At 37.4% G+C, this 26,979-nt stretch overlaps 1 protein-coding gene across 4 annotated transcripts; it reads left to right on the top strand.

Annotated features, from left to right (window-relative positions):
* The first annotated feature begins 8,945 nt into the window (after positions 1 to 8,945).
* Positions 8,946 to 26,785, top strand: LOC114319511 (Protein kinase superfamily protein). Of its 4 annotated transcripts, none has more exons than XM_028266535.2 (21): positions 8,946 to 9,299; positions 9,633 to 9,877; positions 12,645 to 12,701; positions 13,553 to 13,580; positions 13,674 to 13,796; positions 14,515 to 14,626; positions 14,836 to 14,873; positions 15,318 to 15,371; positions 17,962 to 18,030; positions 18,195 to 18,311; positions 18,506 to 18,574; positions 20,894 to 20,973; positions 21,307 to 21,429; positions 21,509 to 21,776; positions 22,552 to 22,641; positions 22,747 to 22,908; positions 23,302 to 23,432; positions 23,532 to 23,670; positions 25,257 to 25,381; positions 25,496 to 25,678; positions 26,488 to 26,785. In XM_028266535.2, exons 2-21 carry the CDS (start codon positions 9,783 to 9,785, stop codon positions 26,525 to 26,527), a joined length of 2,103 nt encoding a protein of 700 aa, XP_028122336.1. In that variant the 5' UTR covers positions 8,946 to 9,299; positions 9,633 to 9,782; the 3' UTR covers positions 26,528 to 26,785. The 4 variants fall into 4 exon arrangements, with proteins under 4 accessions (XP_028122336.1, XP_028122335.1, XP_082740939.1 ...); XM_028266534.2 differs by having other exon boundaries at positions 21,506 to 21,776; XM_082884813.1 differs by lacking the exons at positions 13,553 to 13,580; positions 13,674 to 13,796 and having other exon boundaries at positions 9,005 to 9,299.
* Positions 26,786 to 26,979: the final 194 nt, after the last annotated feature.

The following is a 26,979-nucleotide window of genomic DNA, read 5'->3' as shown; positions in this document are numbered from 1 at the left end:
TTAAAAAAGTAAAAAAAAAAAAAAAAAACACAACTCCAAGACCAAAACATCACATCATTAATGACGGGACCCACTGCCACCTAATTAGTGGGAGCACTAATTAGTGCTCCCAAGCATTTTTCTTTTTAAAATGGAGAATTTCATTTGAGTAGATGCATGCATTTGCATTCCCTTCAAAATAGGCAAACGTGTTAAAGACTGTTGAATATATGCTGTCATCCACTGATCAACATAGGTCACTCAGTTCGTAATGCTTACTTCTATTTTACATCTTATTCAATAACTGTGATGATACATTCCATTAAAAGTGGTGTTTTAAAACATCATTAATGAGTTGACAAGCACTTTAAATAATAAAAAAAAAAAACAAGACACAAGCAGTAGGTCCCGCCTACTGCCACATCACTAATAGTACTTTTAAAACACCACTTTTAATGGTTTTAAGCATTATTGATACAATAAATTGCCATATGGGATTGCTTCCTTGCAACATTAACCTACCATGATAGCGGCTTCTACACAATTGACAGTAAAAAACGGTTACACAAAAAAACTCTATTTATTTCGACATAAAAATATTTTTAATGTAAGTTGATTTTGCACAAAATTTTTATTTTAAAACTTTTCAGCATTTGGTTGATATTTTGAAAAAATAAAATAAAAAATTATTATTGTATGTATTGGTAGAAGCCAGTGAAAGTCATTTTTTTAGCTTCAAAAATATCAATGTGCAGAAAAGTTCGAGTTGGAAGTCAATTTTTTTAAGATCAACTTACGAAATTTTTAACAATAAGTCAAATTGGGAATTATTGACGATAGTATTTTTTTTTAAAAATATTTTGCTTACATTTTTATTCACTAAAATATGTGTTTTTTTTTTAATTTTTTTTAGGAAAACATTTTAGATTGAAATCACCACTTCAAAAAAAGAAAAAAGGTTAGACTAGTCATTTGTGTTAAATACAAATTACCACATTATAAAACTTCCAAGGGGTAATTCTATTTTCACACATCAAAACTTCTCACTTCACAACCTCTCAATACACACACTAACTAATTTTGAATTTTGTAATTTTACTCAATACACAAATTTTTTTTTCCAACAATATTCTTCTCTTTTTGATTGAAACCCTAAACCAACACCCATTGCCACCCGCCACCTGTCACCATCCGTGACTATGCATCAACGATGGCGTCGGCTCTGAGTCGCCTCTTTCTAGTCCCCTTCCACCGTTGTCGTCTCCTCTGCGATTCCCTTTATTCCTCCGCCAATCTTTCTCTAGATCCTCTCTCTCCGACAAACCTTCATCAACTCTCCTTTTCCTTCAGTGAATCATCCCAACTCTCATTCCCCTTTGGCAAGCCTCTCATTGCCCTCTTCTTCTACCATCGCGACTTTTACCCCCGTGAGTCGCAACCACTACAGTCTTATCTTCGTCCCCATCGTTTGCATTTTGTACTCCAATGAGCGCACCAACTGAGAGAGAAAGAGAGGTTGATGAAGAGAGAGAGAGAGAAGACAACAACAATAGCGAAAAGAAAGAGAGAGAAAAGACAACAATAATAGCGAAGAGAGAGAGAGAGAGAGGAGAAGGAGGAGAAGAAGAATGAATGGATGGGGTTTCCAGACAAAGAAGTTGTAGTAGAGTTGATGGCGGCAATGCCAATATCAGTGGGCGGTGGCTAGGGTTAAGGTTAAGAAACTAGGATTTTGGTGGAGAAAATAATGACACTTTTGTAATTTTATTTTAGAACAAAATTTTAATAAAAAAAATTAATCGTTAAGTGTGTACATAAAGATAAGTAGATGTGTAAAAATAGAATTTTCCTCCAAAGGATGTGTTCAGAGGCAAATCCAAGTACTAAAAGTACAATTATATTATACTTCTCATGGTCATAATTGCAATTTGATTTTTTTAGTTTGTCTAATTTACCTCATAATCAATAATGTATGATGTAAGCTATATAAAGTGAGGACTTCCAAATGTGGATTGCTTGTTTCCAAGGGGTGTGTGTTTAGGGGGAAATCCAAGTACTAAAATACATTATATTATACTTCTCACGGTTATAATACCAAACCAAACTAAACCAAACCAAGTCTTAAGTCCCATTAAATAGGGTCCGCTACATGAATCTTTCTTCTCCACACGACCCTATCAAAGGCCATTTCATTAGTCAAATTAAGTAAATCCATATCTCTATTTACAACGCTAACCAACGTTAATCTAGGCCTACCTCATCCCCTAACACTTCCATCTACCGTTACAGCATCGCATCTCTTCACTACTGCCTCTTAATCTCCATTGAATATGACCAAACCATCTCAATCGATTCTCTCTCAGTTTATCTTCTATCGGTGCTACTCTGTAACAACCCTCATGCTGCTTACCGACTAATGACTGATTAACCGCTAATTACTGTTAACCGAGGCTGATTATGACTGATAATCGAACTGAATAAACTACGGAACTGACTGACTGAAAACTGGAACTGAATTGACTGAGTATGTACGTTTGAATTGCATTTTATCTGTTGACTGTATGTTTGATCTGTTCATGACTTGTGTTTAAACTGCTCATTGAAGGCCTTATCGGCGGCCGAATTAGAAACCGATTGGTGTTTTATGATCGTCGTAATTAATGTGACTTTATAGTGTTTTTATTCGAAAACTGATTAGGTATGATTAAATTAGATTAAATATTGATAAAATACAGAGTTGGCCTTAATTACAACCTTGCCCTTGAGTGGGCCACTACCTATATACTTTTGAGTTCATTACACTTGAGCCAAAAACGTTTACCTCAGCCTTCTTCCTTGCCTTGCCGACTAGAGAGAGACTAGAGGAGAGAATTGAGTTCATTTTGTTAAATTGGCTTGAATTGCTTGGTGTGTTGCTTGCTAATTGAAGTGTGGATTGCTAAATTGAACCCCTAGACTTGCATCCAAGGAACCTAGGTAAGGATTCCACCTTGTTAAATTGTAGAGCTAAGTCATGTTTTAGTTCATACATGTTGATATAGAACATAATTCATGCTTGCATGTGTTCTTGGTTGAATTTGGAGTTGAGTTCATGGCAAAATGGTGCATGCATGTCCATAATTTTGTAAGGGTCCATGTTTTCACCATGTTTTGAAAAGATTGGCTCCTTAGAGCATCAAGTTGGAGCTTCAAAATGATTTGAATACATGCATGTTTGCATGTTCATCTTGTTCTTGAAAAATGGTTTGAAATTGAGTTTGAATTAAACACCCTTGGGCTTTGATTTCTCAAATTGAGCTTTGAACCATGTTATTCTATGTGTTTATAACCGTTTTCCAGAAAATGGGCCCAAGAGGATTGGTTTTGATGTATTTGAATGTGAGTTTGAGCTTGGAGGTGCAATCTGGAATTCCCAGATTTTGCACTTCTGCTCGAGCGGGGGGAAGTGACGCTCGAGCGTGAAATCCGAGCATCCAGCATCTCTCTGCACTGTTTTACAGTCCGCTCGAGCGGAGTCATGTCTCAAGCTCGAGCGGGCGTCGAGCGGAGATTTCACCCATCCAGTACTTTTACAGTACGCTCGAGCGGGAAAGTTTACGCTTGAGCGTGTACCTTTGTTGCATGTTCGCTCGAGCGGGGAAATATGCGCTCGAGCGGGACTTTGTTTTTCTGAAAATTCCGAGACTGTTTTCTGATCACATCTTTGCATCCTCATCCCATTCTAGGCATTCTTAGACCTAGGGCTAGTTTGGCATGTACTAAATAAGCCAAAAAGTCAAAAAGTTACTATCTTATTTAAGTCACATCATCTTATTTAAATCACATCACCTCTCTAACACATCACATCAAACCCAACCCAAACCCACCAATAAGTCAAAAAGTGCACTTTTTTAGGACATTCCAAACCAACCCCTAGTTTAAGGCATCTTATTGAGGATATAGATGTAGAACACACCGAGGCAAATTAGGGATTAAGTTGTTATCTTTTCCAACTGTGTAGCTTAGTGTGTGTTCAACCTGTGAACTGTGTAGGGCGGGCGACTGGGGAGACACGCTCTAGCATACTGTAGCCCAAACTCCGTGAGTAACAATTGTGTAAAGATATGTTCAAATGATTATCTTCTGAATACTGAACTGAACTGTTTACTGAACTGATATTGTTTACTGAATGAATGTATGTCCTATCTTCTGAACTGTATTGTGGCATCCTTAGCACCTACTGTTTACTGTTACTGTTACAGAGATCTCTGTCGGTTCCCTCGTGGGACCACTACTGTTTACTGATTGATGGCCATCATTACTGCTCGGTCTTTAAGACCTACTGTTTACTGCTATGCTAATGGATGTACCACATATGACTGAATAACTGTTCTGACTGAAAGACTGAAGTATTGTTTAATGAACTGATTTCATTACTGTAAGGACATTTCATTCATAACCCCTTTACGCATTATGTTATTCACTGGGCTTTAGCTCACTGTTTATATATATATGTAGGTGCTCAGACACCAGATCGGAGTTAGGAGCGCGGGTTAGACTCCAATTTTGTCAAGCCAGCCTTTGTGCCTCACTGAGAGGTTCCGAGTTGCCATGTTATGGCTTTGGGGTGTCTTGTTTTTCCCCCGTCTCTCTCCATACTGTTTGGATTACTGTATAGACTGTTAACTGCTAACCGTACTGTTATCGAGGGATTAGGTCCCTGTACTGTGTGACTGTAAATTTTGTATAGACTGTACTGTTTGTATATGTGAATGCATGAAAAATCTTTTTGGCATACAGACTGACACAGCTCCATGGACACTATTCATTTACTGTATTGGCTTCCGCCAGGCCCTGTACTCTGTTTTACTATTTTACTGTTCTGCAGGCCTTCGGTAATCTCGGATTACTGGCCGGTTACGGTGCTAAACCCATAGGGCCGGGTTTGGGTCGTGACATACTCCTACCTATTCTCGAATACACTTATTCCTAATTCTGTCTTGTCTAATCTTGCCACACATCCACCTTAGCATTCTTATCTCCGTTACACTCATCTAATCTACATGTTGTTTCTTGGTTGCCCAACATTCCGTCCCATACAACATCGCTGGTTTAATAGCCGTTCTATAGAACTTACCTTTAAGTTTAGTAGGTATTCGTTTATCACACAGTACCCCAGACGCACTTCTCCACTTGCACCATCCCGCCTTAATCTTATGGGTCACATCCGCATCAATCTCCCATGTTGTTGTGAAAATCGACCCTAAATAACGAAAATGTTCACTCTTAGGTAGTTCTTGATTCTCAATCTTCACTTCTCCTCTGCTTTCATTATTGCTGTTACTAAATTTACACTCCATGTACTCTGTCTTAGTTCTGCTTATCCGGAATCCTTTAGATTCAAGAGCTTTTCTCCAAATCTCCAACTTTGTATTAACTCTTTCTCTAGTTTCATCTACTACCACTAAAACAAAAAGATAAGGACTTAAGGTAGATCCTTGGTGTAGCCCTACAGTGATAGAAAATTCATTTGTCTCTGCAGCAGGCGATCTAATAGTGGTCACTACCCCTTCATACATGTCCCTAATCATATCAATATAACCTTTTGTCACCCATTTTTCGCTAACACCCACCATATTATATCCTGGGGCACTCTATCATATGTTTTCTCAAGGTCGATAAACACCATATGAATGTCTCTTTTCTTTTCTCTGTACTTTTCTATTACTCTCCTCAAAAGATAGATTGCTTCCATTGTTGACCTGCCAAGCATAAACCTAAATTGATTCTCTGACACCTCTGTTATATCTTGTAATCGGCGTTTTATCACCCTCTCCCACACTTTCATTATATGACAAATTAGTTTGATTCCTCTATAGTTGTTGCAATTCTGTACATCTCCTTTATTCTTAAAGATTGGTACTAAAATACTCTTCCTTCACTCATTTGGCATGTTCCTAATCAACAAAATTTTGCTAAACAACCTAGTCAACCAAGCAATCCCCTTTTTTTCCAAACACTTCCAAGCTTCAATAATTCAATAAGGTTATCATCTGGTCCTAAAGCCTTATTTTATTTCATTTTCTTAAGTGCAATCTCCACTTCAAAGTTCCTAATCCTGCGATGGAATTTATAGTCTTGGTTTATCGTTTTACTGGCTATTTCTTCCCCTATTGCCGTACCTCCATGTTTTTCATTTAATAGTTTCTCAAAATAATTCTTCCATCTTTCCTTAATCGCTTTATCCCTCACCAATACCTTAGAATCCTCACTCTTGATGCACTTAACTTGATTGAAATATCTTGTTTTTCTCTCCCGTATCTTAGCAAGTTTGTATCCCTATTCTCTCCCTCCTTACTATCTAGTCTAGTGTATAGGTCATCATACGCTTTCAACTTAGTCTCTCTCACTACTTTTTTCACCTCCTTATTAGCCAATTTATAGCTCTTAATGTTTTCCTCAGTTCTGTCATTTTGCCTCTTTTTAAAACACTTTTTTTTTTCCTTAACTACCACTTGAACCTCTTCCCTCCACCACCAAGTTTCCCTAGAGCTGGGTCCCGTTCCTTTCGACTCTCCAAGTACTTTCCTTGAGATTCTCCTCATACAATTGGCCATCGAGTTCCACATAGTGTTAGCATCATCTTCCAAGTCCCAAGTGCCTTCCTTATCCATTCTATTCTTAAATATTCCTAATTTATCCTCCTTTAGGTCCCACCATCTCGTCCTACGACGCCCACCATCCTTCCAAGCTTGGTATTGCCCTCTAAAACATAAATCTAGTACCAAAATCCTATGTTGAGAGGTCATGCTCTCTCTAGGAATGACCTTACAATCATTGCATTTTAGGTAGTCCACTTTTCTCTTTAAGAAGCTCTTAACTGACCTACTCTTAAAGGTTATCAAAGCTCATCCCTCTTCTTATGCATAGTATTGACCACCACCAGGTCAGAAGCCAACGCAAAATCTAAGATATTCTCTCCAGCCTCATTTCTGTCACTAAAACCGTATCCACCATGCACCCTTTCATAGCCTAGTTTATCTATGCCTACGTGGCCATTAAAATCTCCATTTATAACCAGGTTCTCTCCTACAGGTATCTTCTGTAAGATTTCATCCATTTACTCCTAAAAATCCCTCTTAGTCTGATCATCTAAACCTACTTGAGGGGCGTATGCACTAATAACGTTCACTATATTCCCTCTAATAACTAATTTAACTAACATAATCTTATCCCCTTTTCTAATGACCGCAACTACATTCTCTACAAGACCCTTGGCAATTAAGATTCTTACCACATTCCTGCGTCTATCCTTGCCACTATAATATAGTTTAAAACCGGTATCTTCAATTTCCCTAGCTTTCTCACCGCGCACTTAGTTTCTTGTACGCAAGCTATACTAACTCTCCTCCTAATCATAAAATTTACCAACTCCATCGTCTTAGCAATTAAGATTTCTGTATTCTAAGTGGCTACTCTAAACCTATAGTCTTGGACTAACTTCTTTACCCGCACTCGTCCAGGACAGGGCGGGAACTTCTGCCCATTTTCCACCGCACCCAAGTATAAATGCGGTGCTCCTTACTCACTTTTCGAAACACTTAGAGACAGGCACAATGCGTCATTTGAGGGTAACGACCTAACATTTAAACGATTCAAAAATATTTCCAACCTGGGTTTGACTCTATGTTGCCTCTCGGTGTGATGCTCTTAAACATTGTCTTAGGCAATACCTTAGTCTAGGACTAGGGTATGATGGAGTCTGCATCACCCCTTTTATTTAACTTACCTCATAATTTAATTGTAAGATATGCTAATTACAATTTACAGCTCAATAATATGTAGATGAAATATGTATCAGAATGGTGTAAAAAAAATTCCGTTGCACTTAATTAATTTGTAAATAAATTGCGTAACTATATATCGTCACAATTCATCGCCATGTTTTGAATCCATGCCACTCTCCCTTCCCTATTCTAATACCATGAAGTTACTGTAATGACTAAAAAATGGTATCTCATAATTTTCAAATTCTTATTTATTTGATATTTTTTTAATTAAAAATTATAGTTAACTATTTTATTGTAGGGTGTATATGTTCCAATCTATAACTACAATTTTCTTACGATAAATTTTTAATTTTTTTAAATAATTGAGCTATTTAGGGTTGTTTTGGGAAGTTGATAAAAAGTTAACTTTTGACTTTTTATCAAGTTTTTTGACTTTTTTGAAAGTGATTTGGGAAGTGAATAAAAAGTTGACTTTTTATTTTTTAGTTTAATATTTATTTATGGTGTCAAATCAAATTAAATGACCAAAATACCCTTACCCAACATAAGAGATTTATTTTTTTATTTTTTTTTCATAGGTCCTAATTTGTAATTTTAAAGCTGCGTTTTTGACACTTCCCAAAAGGATTTTGTTTTGTCAAAAAACGTGACTTTTTACTATGTTTCCAAAATGACACTAAGGCCTCGTTTGGGGACTGACTATTTTAATCAAAAAGTCAAAAAGCCAACTAAAACTAGTCACATCACCTCTCTACTTTTCTGTACATCTTTTCGTAAAAAGTCAAAAAGTTACTAAAATAACCTGTTCCCAAACGTAATATCAATGGTTCCAATCTATCTTGAATAATCTCTCTCTTGACGAATTATTATCAATGTAATCATAAAATGTTAATTTCTCAATAATTTTAAACAACTTCTCATAAATTTTGATTTTCAATTACCGCAATACTAATTTTTGGATAAATCTCTGATTGGAAGTACCCCACCCCTAATTCCATTGATAACAATATTTTGAATTGTCCCCCATCTCCCTCCTCCAATACTATGAAGTTCTTGTAATGATTGAAAAAAAAATGATTTGTAACTATATTTTATATTTATAATCAATATGATATTTCCCAATTAAATTCGAGTGGACAATTTTATTTCCCAAAATAATTTTGCTTACCACTAGGGTTTCCCCAAAAAAGCCCGGTTCAAGTACCCGGTCCAGACCTAAATCAAATTATATGATTAAAATTAACGATTGAAACCTCAGGGGGACAAAAACATCATTGGAAACAACTTCTCGATCTCTTCTTCTAGCCACCGAGAGCACAGCAGCGAGGCTCCCTGAGGGGACGACGACACGCAGAGGAGTGAGAACCTAGAGAGAGAAAATACATACATACAGATAGAAATATATATATATATATATATATATATTTGTGTGTATATTTAGAGAGAGAGAGAGATCCATGGTTTATTGAGTGCTTCTGGATCGGTATCGTTGTTTTCACTTCCACAAAAACCCACCATCATCGACGAGTCTCTCAAATTCCGCATTAACGTGTAAGTCTCAAACCCTAACAATTACGAACCCTAAAACCCCACATTGAAGGCACGGTTTTTGCGTTGTTGTTTCGCTTTCGTTTTGTTGTCACAAAGTGGTATTCGAATGACCTGAATTGGTTGGGCTGTCACTTTAGCACTCCCCACTCCACCTACAATTCCAGTTTTATATCTCAACTCAATGCTTTCACTTGACCCCAAGAACTTCCCACATTATGATATATAATTTTGTTTTAATAAATTTCCAGATCTCAAATTGTGTTTGGTTTTGCTTGTTATGTGTGTATTTATGTTTATAAATTGATGAACTTATTGATATTATCGCTGCTTCAGGTTTGATGGCTGAAACCCACATTGAATTTATATCAACCTCTTTGAATATGGGAATTCAACTATGTGAAGTGGAAGTGGGAAGGTTTATTTGATTGGTCTGCTTGGCTTATTTACTTAGAGATTGAGGAGGGAGAGGGCCTGTATGTAAAGATGGCTGATGCGGCTGCTCTTGTGGAGGCCACAGGATCCAGATTTAGTGACTTGGAGCTGATTGGAAGGGGGTCCTTTGGTGATGTCTATAAAGGGTAAGTCTATAAAAAATTCTACCGGTTTCGTAGTTATGATTTGATTACAATCTGTTATTCCTCACATTCTGCTTTGAGAGGTTGTAGTCTAGTATAAATGGATTCTCTTTCACTCATAATGAAAACATCATCTGAATTATGATTCATTCTTCCCATTTAAAATTATTGTGGGTATATAAAAATTTAACATAATCATTTTTTTTAAGCCTATTGAAAGTTGGTGTAGGTGCAAAACTGGACTCTTAAATTACAATTGTTACTTATTCATAAAGCATGTTACTGCTTGTTTGCAAGACTAGGACACAAGACAGTACTAGATCCTTGGGTATAACCAATTTTAGGGTCTCTGCACGCTCACTATCTTAGTCACTTTAACATCATAAATCAAAGGATGGAATTACTGTGTATTGTTTGATTTGGCATTTCTCTATTTTTGGCTCCATTAGCCAGCCTATTGTTAACGAGACATCCTGCTTTACTTAATTAATACTACATTGGGCGTCTAAAGATTATATCATTGTAACATGTATGTAGCAGTAGATCACTTCCTCAAGACTATCATGGTGATTTCTAGATTGGGGTTTTTTAGGCTGTGGTTAATACTACCTTTAAATCTTCTACCCAGGCATCCAAGAGTGCCTTAACAACTTCAGTGGGCATGGGGGTTGGGGGATTTTTAGGCTCTGGTTAATGCTACCTTTACATCTTCTACCCAGGCATCCAAGAGTGCCTTAACAACTTCAGTGGGCATTGTTGGGGGGGGCTGGGGATTTGGGTGGGGGTGGGTTGCTCATTGAACGTCACCAAGTGGAGCTTGTATGGAGTGCCCATCCTCTTGATGCATATTCTTACCAAATGATCTTCAGAAATGGGGTTGTAAACATCTATCTTTTGTTCTCGAAAGTGACAAACATACGTTAACATATCTTCATCATTCTAGTGTGATGCTTCTCGATGACATAATACTTCTTTACCAAGTCTTCCCAAGATGTGATGGAGCCAGGGGGAAGGTTGGCCTACCAAGAGTAAGTCTTGTGTGTGAGAGATTTGAAGATCTCTGTTAGATTAGATGGAGGTTACAGTCTAATCTGTGTATGTTAAGCGTGTCAATGATTCTGACAATCATTGGCAAAGGTCAAGGTCAAGTAAAAGAGGAGTTTGGGACGGCTTTGACTATTGGAGGGCTCACACATGTTTCTTACCTTGAGTGCAAACTTTGGTTCCCGTGCAGGAGCCTAGATGGGATTTGGTGGGATCGAAGCTGAGGCTACCCCGAGAGAGGTCATCCCTATTGATGGTGTTCCCACTGGGGGGGATGAAGCATGAATTGGAACAGGAATTCATTTTGCAAGTGGGAGAGGGGTCCTAGTTACATAGTCGGCAAATGTGGAGGGGTTAACTTTGGAACCATCTTGGTGGGGTGGCTCGTTGTGCAGGTGGCAGAGAATTACCAATGCTTCTTTGTTGCATTAAGCAAGATCTGTAGGAGGATATGTTGGCCTTGTGCACACTGGCTAAGCTATTAGTCAGCGAATGGAGCTAGTTGATGACAATAAGTTGGAGGATTGATTATTCGATGAGACATCGGAAGGTGATTGTTGCCAAGAGACTTTAGTAACCTCCAAGCTACTTTCAAAAGCAGTGGCGCCTCCATAAGAAGGGTTGTTACTCTTCTTGGGTGCCATTCATGGTAGGTACCACTCTCCACTATTGGAGCAAAATGTGGATGGTAACCGGTGATGAAGTGTTTGGAGTGAACCTTATGGGAAAATGGTAGGCATATTGATGGTGCAAGACCATCGGAGCTGGGGAGAAGAGAGTGGTGGCAGCCTTTAGTAAGAGAGAGTGGTAGTGGAGAGCTAGGCAACCTTGACAATTCTTCAACTCTTGCCTCCAAGTCACGTCGTTTGGTGTTATTGAGTGGGGTTCCTAGGCCCCACTCCCAGCCTAGGTAAGCAATGTGGCGTTAAGGTACAACTTAGAAGTATAGCGAGCTGAAGTACTTAAGAATATGTGTCTCAACCGAAGGACCAATTAGCTAAATATAATGGAGGTGGCATGTTCGGTCGGAGAGAGAGCACGCCGGAAGTCTGAGGATGCCTTGGTGAAGAGCTACTCGAACGAGCTGAGTGGGAGGGTTCCAAGCATGCCTTGTTGAGGGAATGCATGCATCTAACCCACCATGGCACAATGGCTCGAATCTAACCCACCAAGTGTATTAGCTAGTCAAAACTATCATATTTTGTGATCTTTGATAGGCGAAGCTCACAACCCTAACAATTATATCAATTATATTGTGGAACTGATGCGGCACATGTATAGAATTGACATGAACATATTATGAATCTCACGACCCAGTAACTAAAATGAAGCCTGTCATCCCAAATCACAGTGTCTCACAAGAAGCCACTATATTTGCAACAGAGGCAAATATTTTAGTTCATCAATATGCCTACATAAGCATATATCATACTAATGATCCATGCTATAGTAAACATTGGCATGAACATATTAGTTCATTGTATTCTGCCAAATACTAAGACCGTGTCTGCACTGAAGCTACATGAAACTTTTCCACGAAACTTTATCATGATTCAAGATTAGCCTTGACTACACTCGAAGTAAATGGGTAAATATGGTTCAGATTACGGGGCTTGTCCCATGCCTTTATACACATTGAAGATTTTCTGGTGATCTATGAAATTCGTATATGACATAATTTGATGATCTGTTTGCATACTAAGGTAGTAACTTTCTTGATTTGCAGGTTTGATAATGAGCTTAACAAAGTGGTTGCTATTAAAGTTATTGACTTGGAAGAATCGTGAGTATATAGCTTTAATTATGTCTGCTTATTTATGCTTTAGTTTAGGTCAGTCCTTTATACTTCTCTCTAGAGTAAACTTGTGTTTCAGGAGGTTTCTTTTTCCTGTAAAGCTACCAGTAAGTGTTTGATTGCTGCTAAAAACTGTTTGTAAAAGACTTGCATCACCATTCTTGTGGTGTAAACTATTACTGGCATTGCAACATAAGATGCCTGGATCTATCTGATACCCCTACATGAATTTTTAAAAAGGCACAGTAAAGGATTTAGACATATCAGAGAGGTGCACATATCTGATCAGTTTCTGTGGCCTAATTACACGTTTGGGATTTTGTGAAGAGTTGATTGATTGATAGAGTAGTATGCTAAATGAAATCATTTAAATACATAAAGTTGAGGCAGGCGGTTAATTTGCTATTATTACATGCAATAAGCTGGATGCCAATTAATTGGGCTTTGCTCTTTTCTTTTACTCATCCTGAGATTTTTTCCTGATAAAAAACCTTGACAAGCACTGGAATGTTAAAGCCATCAATAACTGAGCTTCTCCAATATCTGTGCTTCTCACATGCCATGTCTCAGCTTCACTGCTTAGCAGATTCTGGAAGTGTATCAGAATTTTGACATTTTTTCCCCATCAACTTTTGACTCCCGTTGGCTTTGTAATTTAGAATTGAAGTACTATGTTTGATTTGAAATATTAACATGATTTTCCCCTTTTGCTACAGTATTTTTCCGTGGTAATAATTGGAAGTTGTATCTATGGAGTGCATAACATGCTTCTCTCATCTGTACAGTGATTATTACTCTTTATTAGACTAATTTTGACATTTGGAATTTGTCTTCCACAGAGAAGATGAAATTGATGACATTCAGAAGGTATTGCATAGCAAATGTGATGAACTTGTTGATTGAATTTGTTGCAAATAAATAATCATGTTTCTTATCTTAATCAAATTTTCCTCTCTCTAGGAAATAGCAGTTCTACAACAATGTCGATCAATGTATATAACAGAATACTATGGATCCTACCTTCACCAAACCAAACTATGGATAATAATGGAATACATGGCTGGTGGTTCTGTTGCTGATCTAGTATGTTACTGCTGTTGGCTTCATAATGTTCAATTAATGCTTATGTATTTTTTTTCCTAGTTTATCAATTCCAATCTCCTTATGTTGCCTAAACTTACCAATCTCTAGGCCTTAGCTCCTGCCCCGGCAGCAAATAATTGGTGTCATATGTTCAGAGGAACAAATGGCAAAACATAGTTAACACCTCTTTTTCAATGCTTTTATTCCTTTCTGATTGTCCAGCTAATGATTATATTCAGAGCAGAATATCCTGTGATCTTTCTTTTTTCTCTTTTTGTTCTTATGGTTTTGTCAATTGTGGAATCAATGCTATGGTTATGTATCTAAAGATAGTCATAGGTACTTGAGTCTTACAATAATTGTGTAGTAATAAAGAAGAAAAAGAAATATACTAAAATTGGCTGAATAATTATTGTACTGCACATCAGCACCGATAAAAGAAATGATATAATGTTGTCCAGCGTTGCACATTGGAATGAATAAAAATAAAAGAAAACCAGATTGATCCTGTCTTTAGATACATACACCTAGTCCTAAAAAAGAAATGGTGTATGATGTTGGCATCTTGGCATAGATAAGGATTTTCCTGAAATTGTCACTCAATCAAAGGGCATGCTTTCCGTTCCCCTTTTCCTCTGAATGTGTACGTATATATGGATTTATTCAATGTATATATGAAGTACTATTTTAGGTGCTAATGCAGATTGCGCTTGTGCAGATTCAACCAGGTCAGCCACTGGATGAGATGTCTATAGCTTGCATTTTACGCGACTTGCTTCATGCCATTGAATATCTCCACAACGAAGGGAAAATCCACAGAGATATTAAAGGTTCTTCTCAAGATTTTTTTAATATCAGTATCTCTATGATAGTATGAAAAATTCATGAATCTAAGGTTTTTAGAAGATGTGTTTGGTATGATGTCCTTTAAAAACTAATTGTTTCCTTATTGGTGGTTATTACATATGTATATGAATTCTTTCGGGCCTCTTCTATGTATGCTTGTGTGCTGACAAGACGTGTGTTATAATCTTGGCAGCGGCAAACATTTTGTTGACAGAGAATGGGGATGTTAAGGTACATAATTTATGCTCAAGCAAGTTGATTGTTGTCTGTAATTACTTGCAACTGAGCCTGAACAATTGGCTGAAGATTATACAAATTGTAATTGGACTAGTTAGATCACCAATTATCCCAAAAGCTTAGGATTTTAGGACATGAGCCCAACAATTTATATCAAGTTGACACTCTTGCTCACGTGTGATTCCTTCTCACATTTGAAGAGGCAAATAGACTGAACTAAACAGCTGCAACAGCACATGTTGAACAGAGTGCACAATTAACAAGAATAATGGGGGTGATAACAAGACTTGAACCCAGGACTTATTGAAACCAACCAAAACTCCGATACATGTTAGATCACTATTAGAAAATAGGCCCAACAATGTATATCAAGCTAACAAGACTTAAAGGCACTAGTTTCTGGTTTTGCTCAAGTTCATGCTTTTGATGTGGTTACAGGTTGCTGACTTTGGTGTTTCTGCACAATTAACAAGGACTATCTCAAGAAGAAAGGTACTGTTGCTATCTCTTAGAGATCATTCTTGATCAAAGATCAGGAAGACCATTTTTGGTTCTTTCTGCATTTTTTGTTTGTTATCAAAGTTTGTCCAAGTCAAACTGACTTGCTGCTTTTTAATTGTTCCCCTTTCCATTTCTCAACAGTGCACCAGCCCATCCTTTTTTTTTTGGGGGGGGGCGCTGGGGGGGTTTGACCAAGTCAAACTGACTTGCTGCTTTTTAATTGTTCCCCTTTCCATTTCTCAACAGTGCACCAGCCCATCCTTTTTTTTGGGGGGGGGGGGGGGGGGGGATATAAAAAAAAGAAGATGCTACAATGTACCTAAAAACAGATACCCATAGGTACACACTACCCATAAAGACCTCACAAGCCTTAGGCTAACAAGAAAATGATAAGAAACACTTTTCATCCAAACATGCCCCAGTGAGGCACTCATCACTTATCATGCACCAAGCATACACAATGGACCATCCAAGAGGAACTCACAAGAAAATCAGGTGGCCACCAACACGACAGATACCACTGATGACTCTTCAGTTCACCCACATATATCATCTTTAGAAATATCTTCACATGGCACATCAGCAGCTCAACAAGCCAACACACTATTTTGGTAACCAAACAAGATAGGTAAACCTACTGGTTAAACCGTAACCAGTTTAAAATCCCAAACAGAGGAGTGCAGGAAAAAGTCCGCACAAACTAAGAGGTCAACCCATTTAACTTAAAACCTGCCATGTGTACGCATAAGATTAAGGCTGAGTGGTAGTTGGGGTAAAATCCAGTCAACTCCACTCATTCCCAGGTCTCTACTTGTACAACCTCATGTGGGCAACGGACAACTTCCTCACATACAGCTATTGCAGCAGCAGTGCTTCAGTTGATTCATAGTTTTGACAAGCTGCAACCCCTGACCTCTCTCTCCACAAAACCTAATCATCATCCCAAACATGAGGGTTGAGCCTAGTCCAAACAGTGAGGGCATTGGCCCATCAGTCTGAAACGCCAGTTGTGGGCGACCAGATAATTAAACCAACCAGCTAATAAGTTCCATTCATAAGAGCATTGGACTAATCATATCGCTGCACTCAAACATCAGCAAGCCCAAAAAAACCAGTCACCACTGAAGGTAACAAAACAGGAACCCAAAAACCCAGCTAGCAAGGCACATATGCCAAACTCCAATAACTCTCCATCCCATCCATAAGCACACTGTAACCAGAGACGGTGTCATGCATGACACTCTGCTTCAAGAGCCACTCAACTTCACCTGATTAGGAAAAGAGAATGAAGAGGAAATAAGAGTCTAAAGGCACAAAGGCATGCACCCCATCAAACAAAGATAGGTCAGCAAGATAGCATACTCTAGCTATACATGCTTAGCTGAGCCTCAAAAGAACTATAAGCCATCCTAGCTATGATGATTTCACAAGAGGAAAAAGGAAACCAACAAGTAATAAGCACCAGCACTAAAACACCCTCCTGAAACAGACTGTCTAGGCACAAAGGGCATGCTTGTTTGGCGGATTAGGTTGGATGAGATTATTAGTGAGAGGATTGTTAGTGAGGGAATTAAGTAAAAGTGTGTTTGTTTTGATGATAGTGTGCGAGATGATTAGTGATGGGATTGTTAAATTATTTTTATATAAAATAGATAAATAAATTATTTCTATATTAAAAAAAACTAAAACAAATATTAAAATAAATAGGTGCACTTGGTAAAAAAAAAAAAAAAAAAAAAATTAAAAAACTAATTTTTTTATATAAAATAGACTCAATCCCCTCATTATTTTCCTAATCTCACCTAAAATTCACCTAAGCTAATCCCCCTACATAGGAGGATTACTAAGCCTCCTTCACTACTATTCCTATGACATTTTGTTGCATCCAAACAAGGGTTTGGTGGTCTCACAGATTGGTAGTCCAATCCACCCTCCCAAACCCCCAATCAAACATGGCCAAAGGGTAAACAAAACCCAAAGGAAAAATAGTAAACAAATAGCACACTGGTTGAATCACTAGAACAACCCCATAAGATTAATTCAGTGAAGAAATTGGGTTTTCTGTGGCATAAGAATCCATGTTCTCCACAGCTAGATACCATGAGAAAACTCTAGAGAGGGAAGCTTTGAACTCCAGAGAGAGAACTCCATGTTGTGCTCCAGCCCATCCTCTTATATATGATTATCTGATTAGTAATTTTTTTTCCCTTTTTTGTTTTCCCCTCTCTTTAGCAGTTGCGCATTGCCTTCCTGGTTTCCCATCAACACTGAGCCTATCGGTCTAAACTTTGTCTTTGCTTAATTTAGTTAAATATGAAATAATAACTCTTACTGGAGATTTGTCTAGTATGTGATGCATGAGATTTTTGTGTCTGGTTTGAAGACATTATGCCTTCTGCCTCACTACATTATATACATATACCTTTTCCCATCTTCTTAGACTATCCAAGAACCTGATGAGTATTTTTCTAGAGGTTCTGCATTTTAAAACTATTTCCATGATTTTCTTGTCCTCTATGATTGGATGGAAATCTTGCACTCTAATCATCAAGGGCATCACTAATGCATTTAACATTGACAGACTTTTGTAGGAACACCATTTTGGATGGCTCCTGAGGTAATTCAAAATACAGAAGGATACAATGAGAAGGTATATCTTGGCGCAGTACCCTTGGGTCCTTTTGATTTTTTGGAGTTGTTTTTTTTTGTACTATGTCCATCATTGCTATCAACTGGCCCTCCCTCTCAGTTGCCATTTGTAGCCTTGCTGAGCTTTGAGTAATTGCCATATGCTGACAACCTTTGCTTGTGCAGGCTGATATTTGGTCTCTGGGGATAACTGCAATTGAAATGGCAAAAGGAGAACCTCCACTTGCGGATCTCCACCCAATGAGGGTTCTTTTCATTATTCCTCGGGAAAATCCTCCACAGGTTTGCTTTGTATTATTTGATTTGTTCCTTTTGTCTTGTGTTCTCCTGCACCAAATGCCCTCTTTCTTTTAAGAGGTTCTTCGATGTCATGTTGACTAATCATTCTTGTTTTTTGATTTTGATTATTAGACAATTTCCATATGCAATAAATAAAATTTTCAATTAAAGTGAGTTATTTAATTTTTCTTGTGCAGTTGGATGAACATTTTTCTCGTCCTATGAAAGAATTTGTTTCCCTGTGTTTAAAGAAGGTTCCTTCTGAGGTAGGTACCTATGCCCGCAAAATTCCTGCCTTTTTTTTACTCATCTCATTGTGAAATTTTGTGGTGTAGATTATGGAGAAACTTATGGGTCATTCACAACACTGGATGTTCTTGCTAAGAGCTATTTTCCTATGTAGTTCACTTTCCATAGAAAATCCTAAATGGTTGAGAAGTGCTGTGTTGGGTTGTGTTTAATTTGATCTTTTTCTTATGATCAGTAACAATTAATTTGATCTGCCTCTTCTTGCAGGCTTCACAATGAAAAAAAAAGTCTGTTATCGTTTTTATATATGCATTCGTAGTTTTAGGGGACAAGGCATTATGTGAACTTTGGGGATTGAATTGGCTCCCAACCAAGCCAACCCCACATACCCCACCCCAAAAGAAAATGAAAAATGAAAAAGAAAAAAAATTGTTGAACTTTGTGGAGTTCCCTTTTTAGTCTAGACAAACATACTGAGAGAATTTTTGGGCCTTTTAGCACTTTTTGGTGCCATGTCTCCATGTATACTTCCAATAACAATCTTTGATATTCATACTTGACATTGTGTTGCACTCATTTTGGATACTAGTTAACTAACACACGTGGCCTGGATTCCTAAAATATACTTACAATAATAAAAACAAAATCTTTACTAACATATAGTTGCTCTCCCTCATGCTTGACATCTACATAATTTATGTTAGATCATGTATGACAAAATGGATAAAAAGAGGACACAAAATCATGGGGTTGTGAATTTGTGACCTAGAGTGATGGCAACTGCTATCCACTCCTAGCATTGTGGCATGGGTTTGAGTTAAGAGAATCAAGCTCTCACAAGAGAGTGGGGAGAAGGTTACCTACTTACTACCTCTTCAAGATCCTTTTGTAAGTGGGAGCCATGTGCACTATGAACTGTATAGTTTTTAAGGTTTGTTAGGCAGCCTAGCTTATGACCAGTTTTCATTTCTTTTCTTTTTAATTTTTTTTAAATTGTTTTTTTAATTTTAAGGGCCATTAGGTAACATTTTTGTTTTCTATTTTTTGTTCTTATTTTCAAAAAATTGGAAGCTGTAAACAGAAATATATTTTGTTACTTTTTTTTGTTTCCAAAACAAGGAAAGAGTTAAAAAATTTCAAAATTTGAGGAAACAAAAAAAGGTTTTTACTTTTCAAAACAAGTTTTCGTCCCCTTCTCCCTCCCCTTCGACCACCTCTAACCACTTCCCCCATCTTTGGCCTCCATTTCATCAACTCACCAAACATGTTGATTGTGGTAAGGCCATCTGTTATGTGAATTTTTTTTTTTTTTTTTTTTTTGGGGGGGGGGGTGGGGGGGTGGGGGTGATGGTGGTGGTATGGGCAACAAGTTTGCTCGACTTGGCAACCAGGTGGCACCTGGTACTGACACGAACTGCATAGTATTCTCTGTGAATATATTAGATGCATCTATTTGGCTGATGCATCTTTGTAGCAGATGCCAGGTTAAAATTTTAAATGTCTTAGAATTTATGTTTTCTAGGGTCTGGATTGGCATTTCAGGTGCACAAGATACAGCATCATTTTGAAATTATATTTCATTGTTTTGAGACATGGAATGTATGTGCGTTTATGATTAAATTGATGTTCAGAATCTCATTGTTATTGTTGTTTGATGAGCTAGGACAAGAGTTTGTGACACCTAAAGGAGCTTCAGTATTTGCATTGGTAATATTGACAATGCCATGTCCTTGGACTAGGTTAACTTATGACCCCTTTTGTTTTCTGCTGTCTGTCATGAATGCTAGGATTTATAATCACAAGTGAAACTTGTTTTGGAACCAGCTTCGTTGATTTGAGATGAGCCATAAGATAAAAGTTTGACAATTTGTGGAACGTTTTTTATGCATGCCCTTCTAGAAGTTGAGTCAGTATTCTTAGAAACTTATGATGTGCATGCCACATCTTCCAACATGCTTATGGTTGGGAAATTCACACCTAAAGCCTTAAAAATAAATGTTTGAGATGTATGCAGACTACTAGTGCACACAATGGTATTGCCTCATTTTTTGAATCTGTTTTACAGGATTTTATTCACTGAGATTTAAACATTTCTGTAAGATGTTTGGAATCGAGAAAATTCGTTCTATAGTTCATTAAAGGATCAACAGTTTTTGATAAGTAAGCTTTATAAAACTATGCTTCAGCTTGATAGAGAACGAATTGCTCATCTCCACTTTTTGCCTATTAAACTTTACTGTTGGAATGGATGAGATTTTGACATATTGTCCATTGTTAAGTTTGATCTTTGCTACATGTAGATTTTCTCATGCTATCTCATATCTTATTAATTTCAGAGGCCAAGTGCCAAGGAACTTCTAAAGCACCGTTTTATCAGGAATGCTAAGAAGAATCCAAGGTTTTTGGAGAGAATAAGGTGTGTTGTGTTGCTATCGTCTCATTTTTTAGCAATGTACTTTGGAAGTGTGGCTATAGCATTTGGAGTTACATGCAAAAACAAACTGACTTACACACTTGGGATTCAAAACACATGACATAATGGAGGCATTAATATTAACTTCGCTCTTGGAAGAAATTTTAGATATTTAAGTGCTTCAAAATACTGGATTTTGATATCAATATATAGACTTGTATAGATATTGATAGGTGTTGGAGATATTGATCAAAATTTCAACCTCATTAATATATGATTGCCCTTGTTAACTTATTTATCATAGTGATCTGCTCCCGATTTTTGTTATTTTGACAGAGAGCGACCTAAGTTCCAATTAAAGGAAGATGAAGAAACCTCTGGAAATGGTCCTATAGGGGAGGCATCTGGTACCATGAAGGTGATAAGAGACCCAAAAGGTGAAGGAACTGTCCGAGCCAGGTGGGTTGAATCTGTCAGGTGCTTGTTGTAGGCTTGTTGTCTAGTTAAATGTTGGCTAACTGGTATTTAATTACAGTAGCCAGGGGAAAACCTTGAACAATGCTGGATGGGACTTCAGTATTGGTGGATCACATAATGCTAGTACTGGAACAGTGCGAAGTGTTGTAAAGCCGCCTCAGGCTAGAGAAAGGAAACCAGAGGTTTCACACAAACAAGGTGTTCCAAGAAAAGCACCAGATGGTGGTAATCAGTGGCCTTCTGCTTCTGGAAGTGTGCTTTATGATGAAGTTGAGAAAGATGCTAGAGATCAATATCTTGATGAAAAATACGAATTTTACCATGAAGATGTAAGGTTCTCTCTCTCTCCCTCTCTCTCTTGGAGCCTGAAAAATGTTGTGACTAAACAGTAGAAGTGGCTATGAACTTTAGACTGCCCTTCTCCTGTCTTTTGGTGACCAAGAAATGGGGCTACTAAGTTGAATGAAGAATGGAGATGGCACAACACTACTTGCTTTGAGCAGGGAGAGGTTAGCCATTCTCGCTATACAATTGAGAGAAGGTGAAACACCGAGTTATAAAAAAAGGTAGTGCTTACATGATTGTCTGCTGTGTCAGCCAGGACCTGCCAGGACCTTCACATTCTAATGTTTGACTAGGGTATTTGATGCCTGCATGAGTGCTTGTGACACTCAGATCAAGCTGGTTTGTGCCAGGTACCAAACTATAGGGGTATGAAGCGTCTTTCCTAGGAGTTGGGTACATGTAGTTTGATCGGACAGTTCGTCTAAAAATCTAACAAATAAATATGTTGTGTGTTCTCTAATATAATTTCTTCTTTGTTGGTGATCGAATATATATATATATATATATATAAACAAGATAAACAGTATCTTTTGAAAACTTTTCAACTTTGCTGCTGGGTGGGCTGGCAATCTTGTCACCTCTGAGTTCACTAGATCAAATTCATCACAAATTTAATGGGCTAAAGAAAAATTGAGATGAAATGTCTTGGCATAAAATTTAGTCAACTTGCAGGGTTTTGGGAATTTGTTATGTTTTGGATCATTAGTATATTTATAAACTCCCTTATCTTCTGAGTTGTTTTAAGTGTTCAATTTACAGGAAGAGTTATCAATGAGTGGAACTGGAACTGTCGTTGTACGATCTCCTAGAGTTCAGTCATCCTCTCTGTTTAGTGACCGAAGTATTTTGGTAAGATCACCATTTGGTTGAGATGAAGAAATACTGAGTTGACGAAAGTTTTTTCCTCATGCTGTGCTTGCAATTGAATTGACCAGTTTTCAATTTCCCTTCTAGTCTAGTAGCACATATGCTTCTTTTGAAGATTCTTCCACCAGTGGCACTGTTGTCTACCGTGGACAACATGATTCAGATTCTCCTCGAACTCCAAAGCCTAAACTGGGTATCCAAGAAAGAACTTCAAGTGCATCTGAAGACAGCACGATGAACCTTGCTGAGGTTGTTATAATATTATTTTCATTTATTCAAATTAGATTGTGAGCATATTTTTAGAATTTTTTGAGAAAGAAGAGAGGACAACAGATAGTTTCTTGTTGTCAATTGATTTAGTGAATGCATTGACCACTATTAATGGATCTCAGAAAATTATGAATGTCTCTCGAATTGTATGTGGAAATCCTGTGTTATCAAGTTTCACCTCTAAACATCCATATCTTTCTCCTCCTTGAAATTCCACTATCTTTGTCAATTTCAACTTGCTGGCTTTTATTCTCCTCATTGATTGCCACCTTTTCCTTTTACATTATCCTGATTGGTTCTGATAAATCCTGGTTATTACTTGTATGATAGTGCTGGTTTGTGTTAAAAGGTTCTATAATGTATTTTGTTCAGGCAAAGGCTGCAATTCAAGGAGGATTAAGGAAAGGAAATGCTCGGGAAAGGTCTGCACTGAGCAAGGTCAATAGGGATGGGCAAGAAAGTAGAAAATCAGAACAATCAACAAATAGCTCTGATTCTTCAAGGTACATGTTATTTCAAGTTCATAATAGTTTTTTGGTTTAGAAAAGGAAGTCGATTTTTTATTTTTGACAATTCTAATTGAAATTGAAATTCTCTTTCAGACATTCTCGTGATTTCTTTGATGCGCAAAAAGTATTTCAAAGATCACGCCAAGCAAGTGATGAGGAAGACAATGCCAGAGTTGTTGCAGCTTCATTATCGGCTCCATTATCAATGTTGCTAATCCCTTCACTAAAAGATGTAAGTGCTAGAGATTCCAATCCAATCTTATGTTATATGGGTAAACATGCATTACTCAATTGTTGTAGTCTTTTCAAATGTAATCTAATATCTGTGGGGGCTGCTTAGCTGAATGTCATGAAAGCGGAGTATCTGGGCCAATAGTATTTGTAATTTGTGCATCTCATTTTGTGCAATAAATTCAATTTCTTATCCAAATAAAAAACGGGTTCGTTATGAATTACAGTTGTCTGGAGAAAAGATTATACATCCTGATAAAGACTTCATGTCTTCCAGTAAACCCATTGATGATTGTGGAAGGTGGGTGATGAGTGGGTTGGTTGTGGAGCCCTCTTGGAAGTTATGGTAAGCATTGAGATGGCGTAGGCGTAGGACCGCCAAAGGTGGAAAAGGTGAGAGCTAAGGCAATCTTAGATGAACAGAGAGAGGTAGTGGAGAGCTTGTCGGAAGGGAAGAACAAAATTCATCACATGCATGGAGGTGGTGACCTATTTATATGAGGGTTGGGCTTTGGAAGCCAGGTCACTTGAGTGCAGTGTCACATACTCAGGTGAAGGGAACAGGTTACTTGTCCTCTTTGGTCCAGAGTCTGGAGGTAGCAGCTACTATTGGTAGTGGTGCTGAAATACTCAAAAGGCCTCAGGGGTCTTAGTGACTAGAACGATGGTTGGGTGTGCTCCTCAGGTATTAAGTATGGAGCATTCTGCATGTCCCTATCATTGTCTGGAATCTCTTTTTCTATGACTTGTCAATGTATAAGTCCAAAGGAGAATGGGAAACGAATCCTCAACTCTAGCATGTCTAGTCAAATGGATTAGGATATACCTCTAGAATGTCCCTCAGTGCCTAGGCTTGAGGCTAGGGCAGTGCTCACATTAGTTTTGACCGACATGGCTCAACTTCGGAGGAGAGCATGTGGAGATCCGTGACTGGTCCACATTTCACCTCCTAAGATTGACACATGGATCCAAGATCATTGGAGATCATGACATGGCATGCCATGTTCGATATTTCTATTTGAGTAGAGAAATTGTATTGGCAAATTGATTTTGGATCGACTTCAACCATCACTAGAATTTGTTGCTTATATAGATCTGTGGCTCAGCAAGTTTAGCCTTGGTCCCAAACACTCCTTCGAAAATGAAATTCCCTAGAAACATTTTATTTTATCAGGGGAATAACTAGTCAAATTCAAAACTGAAGAGCCTAGTTCTAGTTTTCAAGAGAAGGTCAACTAGACAAAAATTGATGATTAATTGAGATTATCTGTGCCCTATAACTTCTTGGTAATACAGATGTTGTAAAATGTTTTGAAGAAGCTATTAATATGAATCAATGGCTATGATTCTATGTATAAAGTATGAAACATTGTTTTAGCCTAGTCACAGAAACTGTGGCTCTGAGTAATTTTTCTATAATCTGCAAATCCGTTGGATCAAAATCCCCTTGCATGTTGATTTTTCCCATTGCTAGTATCCTATGCAACAATAATATCTTCATTGGAGTTTTGAGTGCTTTAAGAGAATGCTACAAACAAGGCATGTAGATGCAATGCCTTACCTCCTATGACTTGTTTGCAAATATAGGCCATTGCCGATGATTCAGAAGGGCCAGTCGTGCATGCAGTGTCAAGTTCACTCATGGATATGGAGTGCATGAAGCCAGGTTCTAGTGAAGTTTTTGTCACCAGGTTGCTTCATCGGCTTGGAAGGTTTGCGAATTCTTTCATATTCTTATCTAGCTATGTTTTTATATAATATTTGAAAAGGTGATCATTATTCATATATTTATCCTAAGTTACTCAAGTAGTAGAAATTGCATGCAGTTCGAAGGAATCTTCATTGAAAGATCTGCAGGAGCTGGCAGCTCGCATCTTTACCAAGGGCGAGATGGCTCCTGAACAGGCAGAGAATACAAATCCTGAAGTTGATAGCAGGAAAAAGCAACCGAATAAGGAATTTCATTCGAATGCCAATCTAAGCTCACTAGCAAAGTTCTTGCTCTCAAGGTTCGTCTTGTCAGTGTGATTGATAATCTGTTTTGATTCTCAAATTTAATACACACAACTATGCATCTGAGCACTCATGCTTCGAGAAACACCCCATTTTTCGAGAAACACCCCATTTTTCAAGACCCCATGTCTTGCAAATGGTAAATGATTGCACAACAATTATAGTCCAACCTGTAAATACATGTATCTAATGAAAATTTACGGTGCTCAATAAGTTCTGTTTGTTTATTTCTTTCCTTCTCTGTCCCCTCCTTTTGTTGGGGTTGTGTGTCAGATAGATAACAGAAAACATCTTCAAAGATCAAATTATAAGTATCATCTTATTGTAAGGTTCTTTGGCATTGCAATCCGCCAAGAAAAGAAAAGAAAAGAAAAGCCACACCTAAAGAAAATAAAATAAAAAAAGAAAAAAAGAAAGACAAATTCTCTAATCTTATCAGAAAATTTCCACTCAATTCAATATGATAATCTGAATAAACCTATTACATAATAGCCTATTTATATACATCCAAAAACCCCAATTAAAAAAGTTTCAAAAAATAAAAACTACAATAATTATCAATGATAAATCATTTTATATCATTAAGAAAATTAACTATAAACTAAATCCTTAATCTTCATCCAAGTCCTTCTGGCTCCTCATCAGGATGCCATGTTCCTGTGAATTTAGAAACTTGCCAGTGTGGCTCAGCTTGAGGCTCAGATGCAAGTTTCACCCTTTTTAATTTCTGTTTTAATACAAGTTTCTTCACTGGTTAATATTGTTGCAATCTTATTTGAATTTCTTTCACTCTTTTGTTATGCAGATGGCAGGGCCAAGTTTCTCGAGATTTGAACCCGACATAAAGAAGGTTGGGACATTGTTTGTGTCTATGTTTTTTTGGTGTGTTATGTTTATTAATTAATTTTGATTGGATGTACATATCATTATATGATCTTTCAATTTTCTTAGCCCAAAGAGAACTTATTGTTCTTCTTCTTTACTTCTTTTCCTTTTCCTTTGTAGTTGAAGCATTGATGTATAATTAGGTTGATATAGTCGGTGCTCTTGTAATATTAATTAATTCCTATTATTAATGATTATCTTCTGGTTGCAACTTTTCATATTTCTGCCAATATTAAGAGAAGATAATACCAAGTTATAATTGGATGCTTCATCACTATTTTCTCCCAAGTCTATTTCTAATCTAGGGTTTATATAGTTTGTAAAATATGATTTTTATTTTTATTTTTATTTTTGTAGAGTATGAAGAAAAGTCTGGCATAAAAATACAAGAATATGAACAATATTGCTGATG

Source organism: Camellia sinensis, chromosome 8 (assembly GCF_055761805.1).
Source record: "Camellia sinensis isolate YWXY chromosome 8, ASM5576180v1, whole genome shotgun sequence".
Lineage (NCBI taxonomy): Eukaryota > Viridiplantae > Streptophyta > Magnoliopsida > Ericales > Theaceae > Camellia > Camellia sinensis.
The sequence above is the reverse complement of the archived record's forward strand: the minus strand, read 5'-3'. Positions and strand labels throughout refer to the sequence as shown.

What these genes read in the sequence shown, in the direction of transcription:
- LOC114319511 (XM_028266534.2), top strand. Translation starts at nt 9,783, where the DNA reads ATGGCTGATGCGGCTGCTCTTGTGGAGGCCACAGGATCCAGATTTAGT. An exon ending in AGGTTTTTGGAGAGAATAAG is followed by an intron (nt 20,974 to 21,306) that starts GTGTGTTGTGTT and finishes TTATTTTGACAG; the next exon opens with AGAGCGACCTAAGTTCCAAT. An exon ending in TTGCTTCATCGGCTTGGAAG is followed by an intron (nt 25,382 to 25,495) that starts GTTTGCGAATTC and finishes AATTGCATGCAG; the next exon opens with TTCGAAGGAATCTTCATTGA.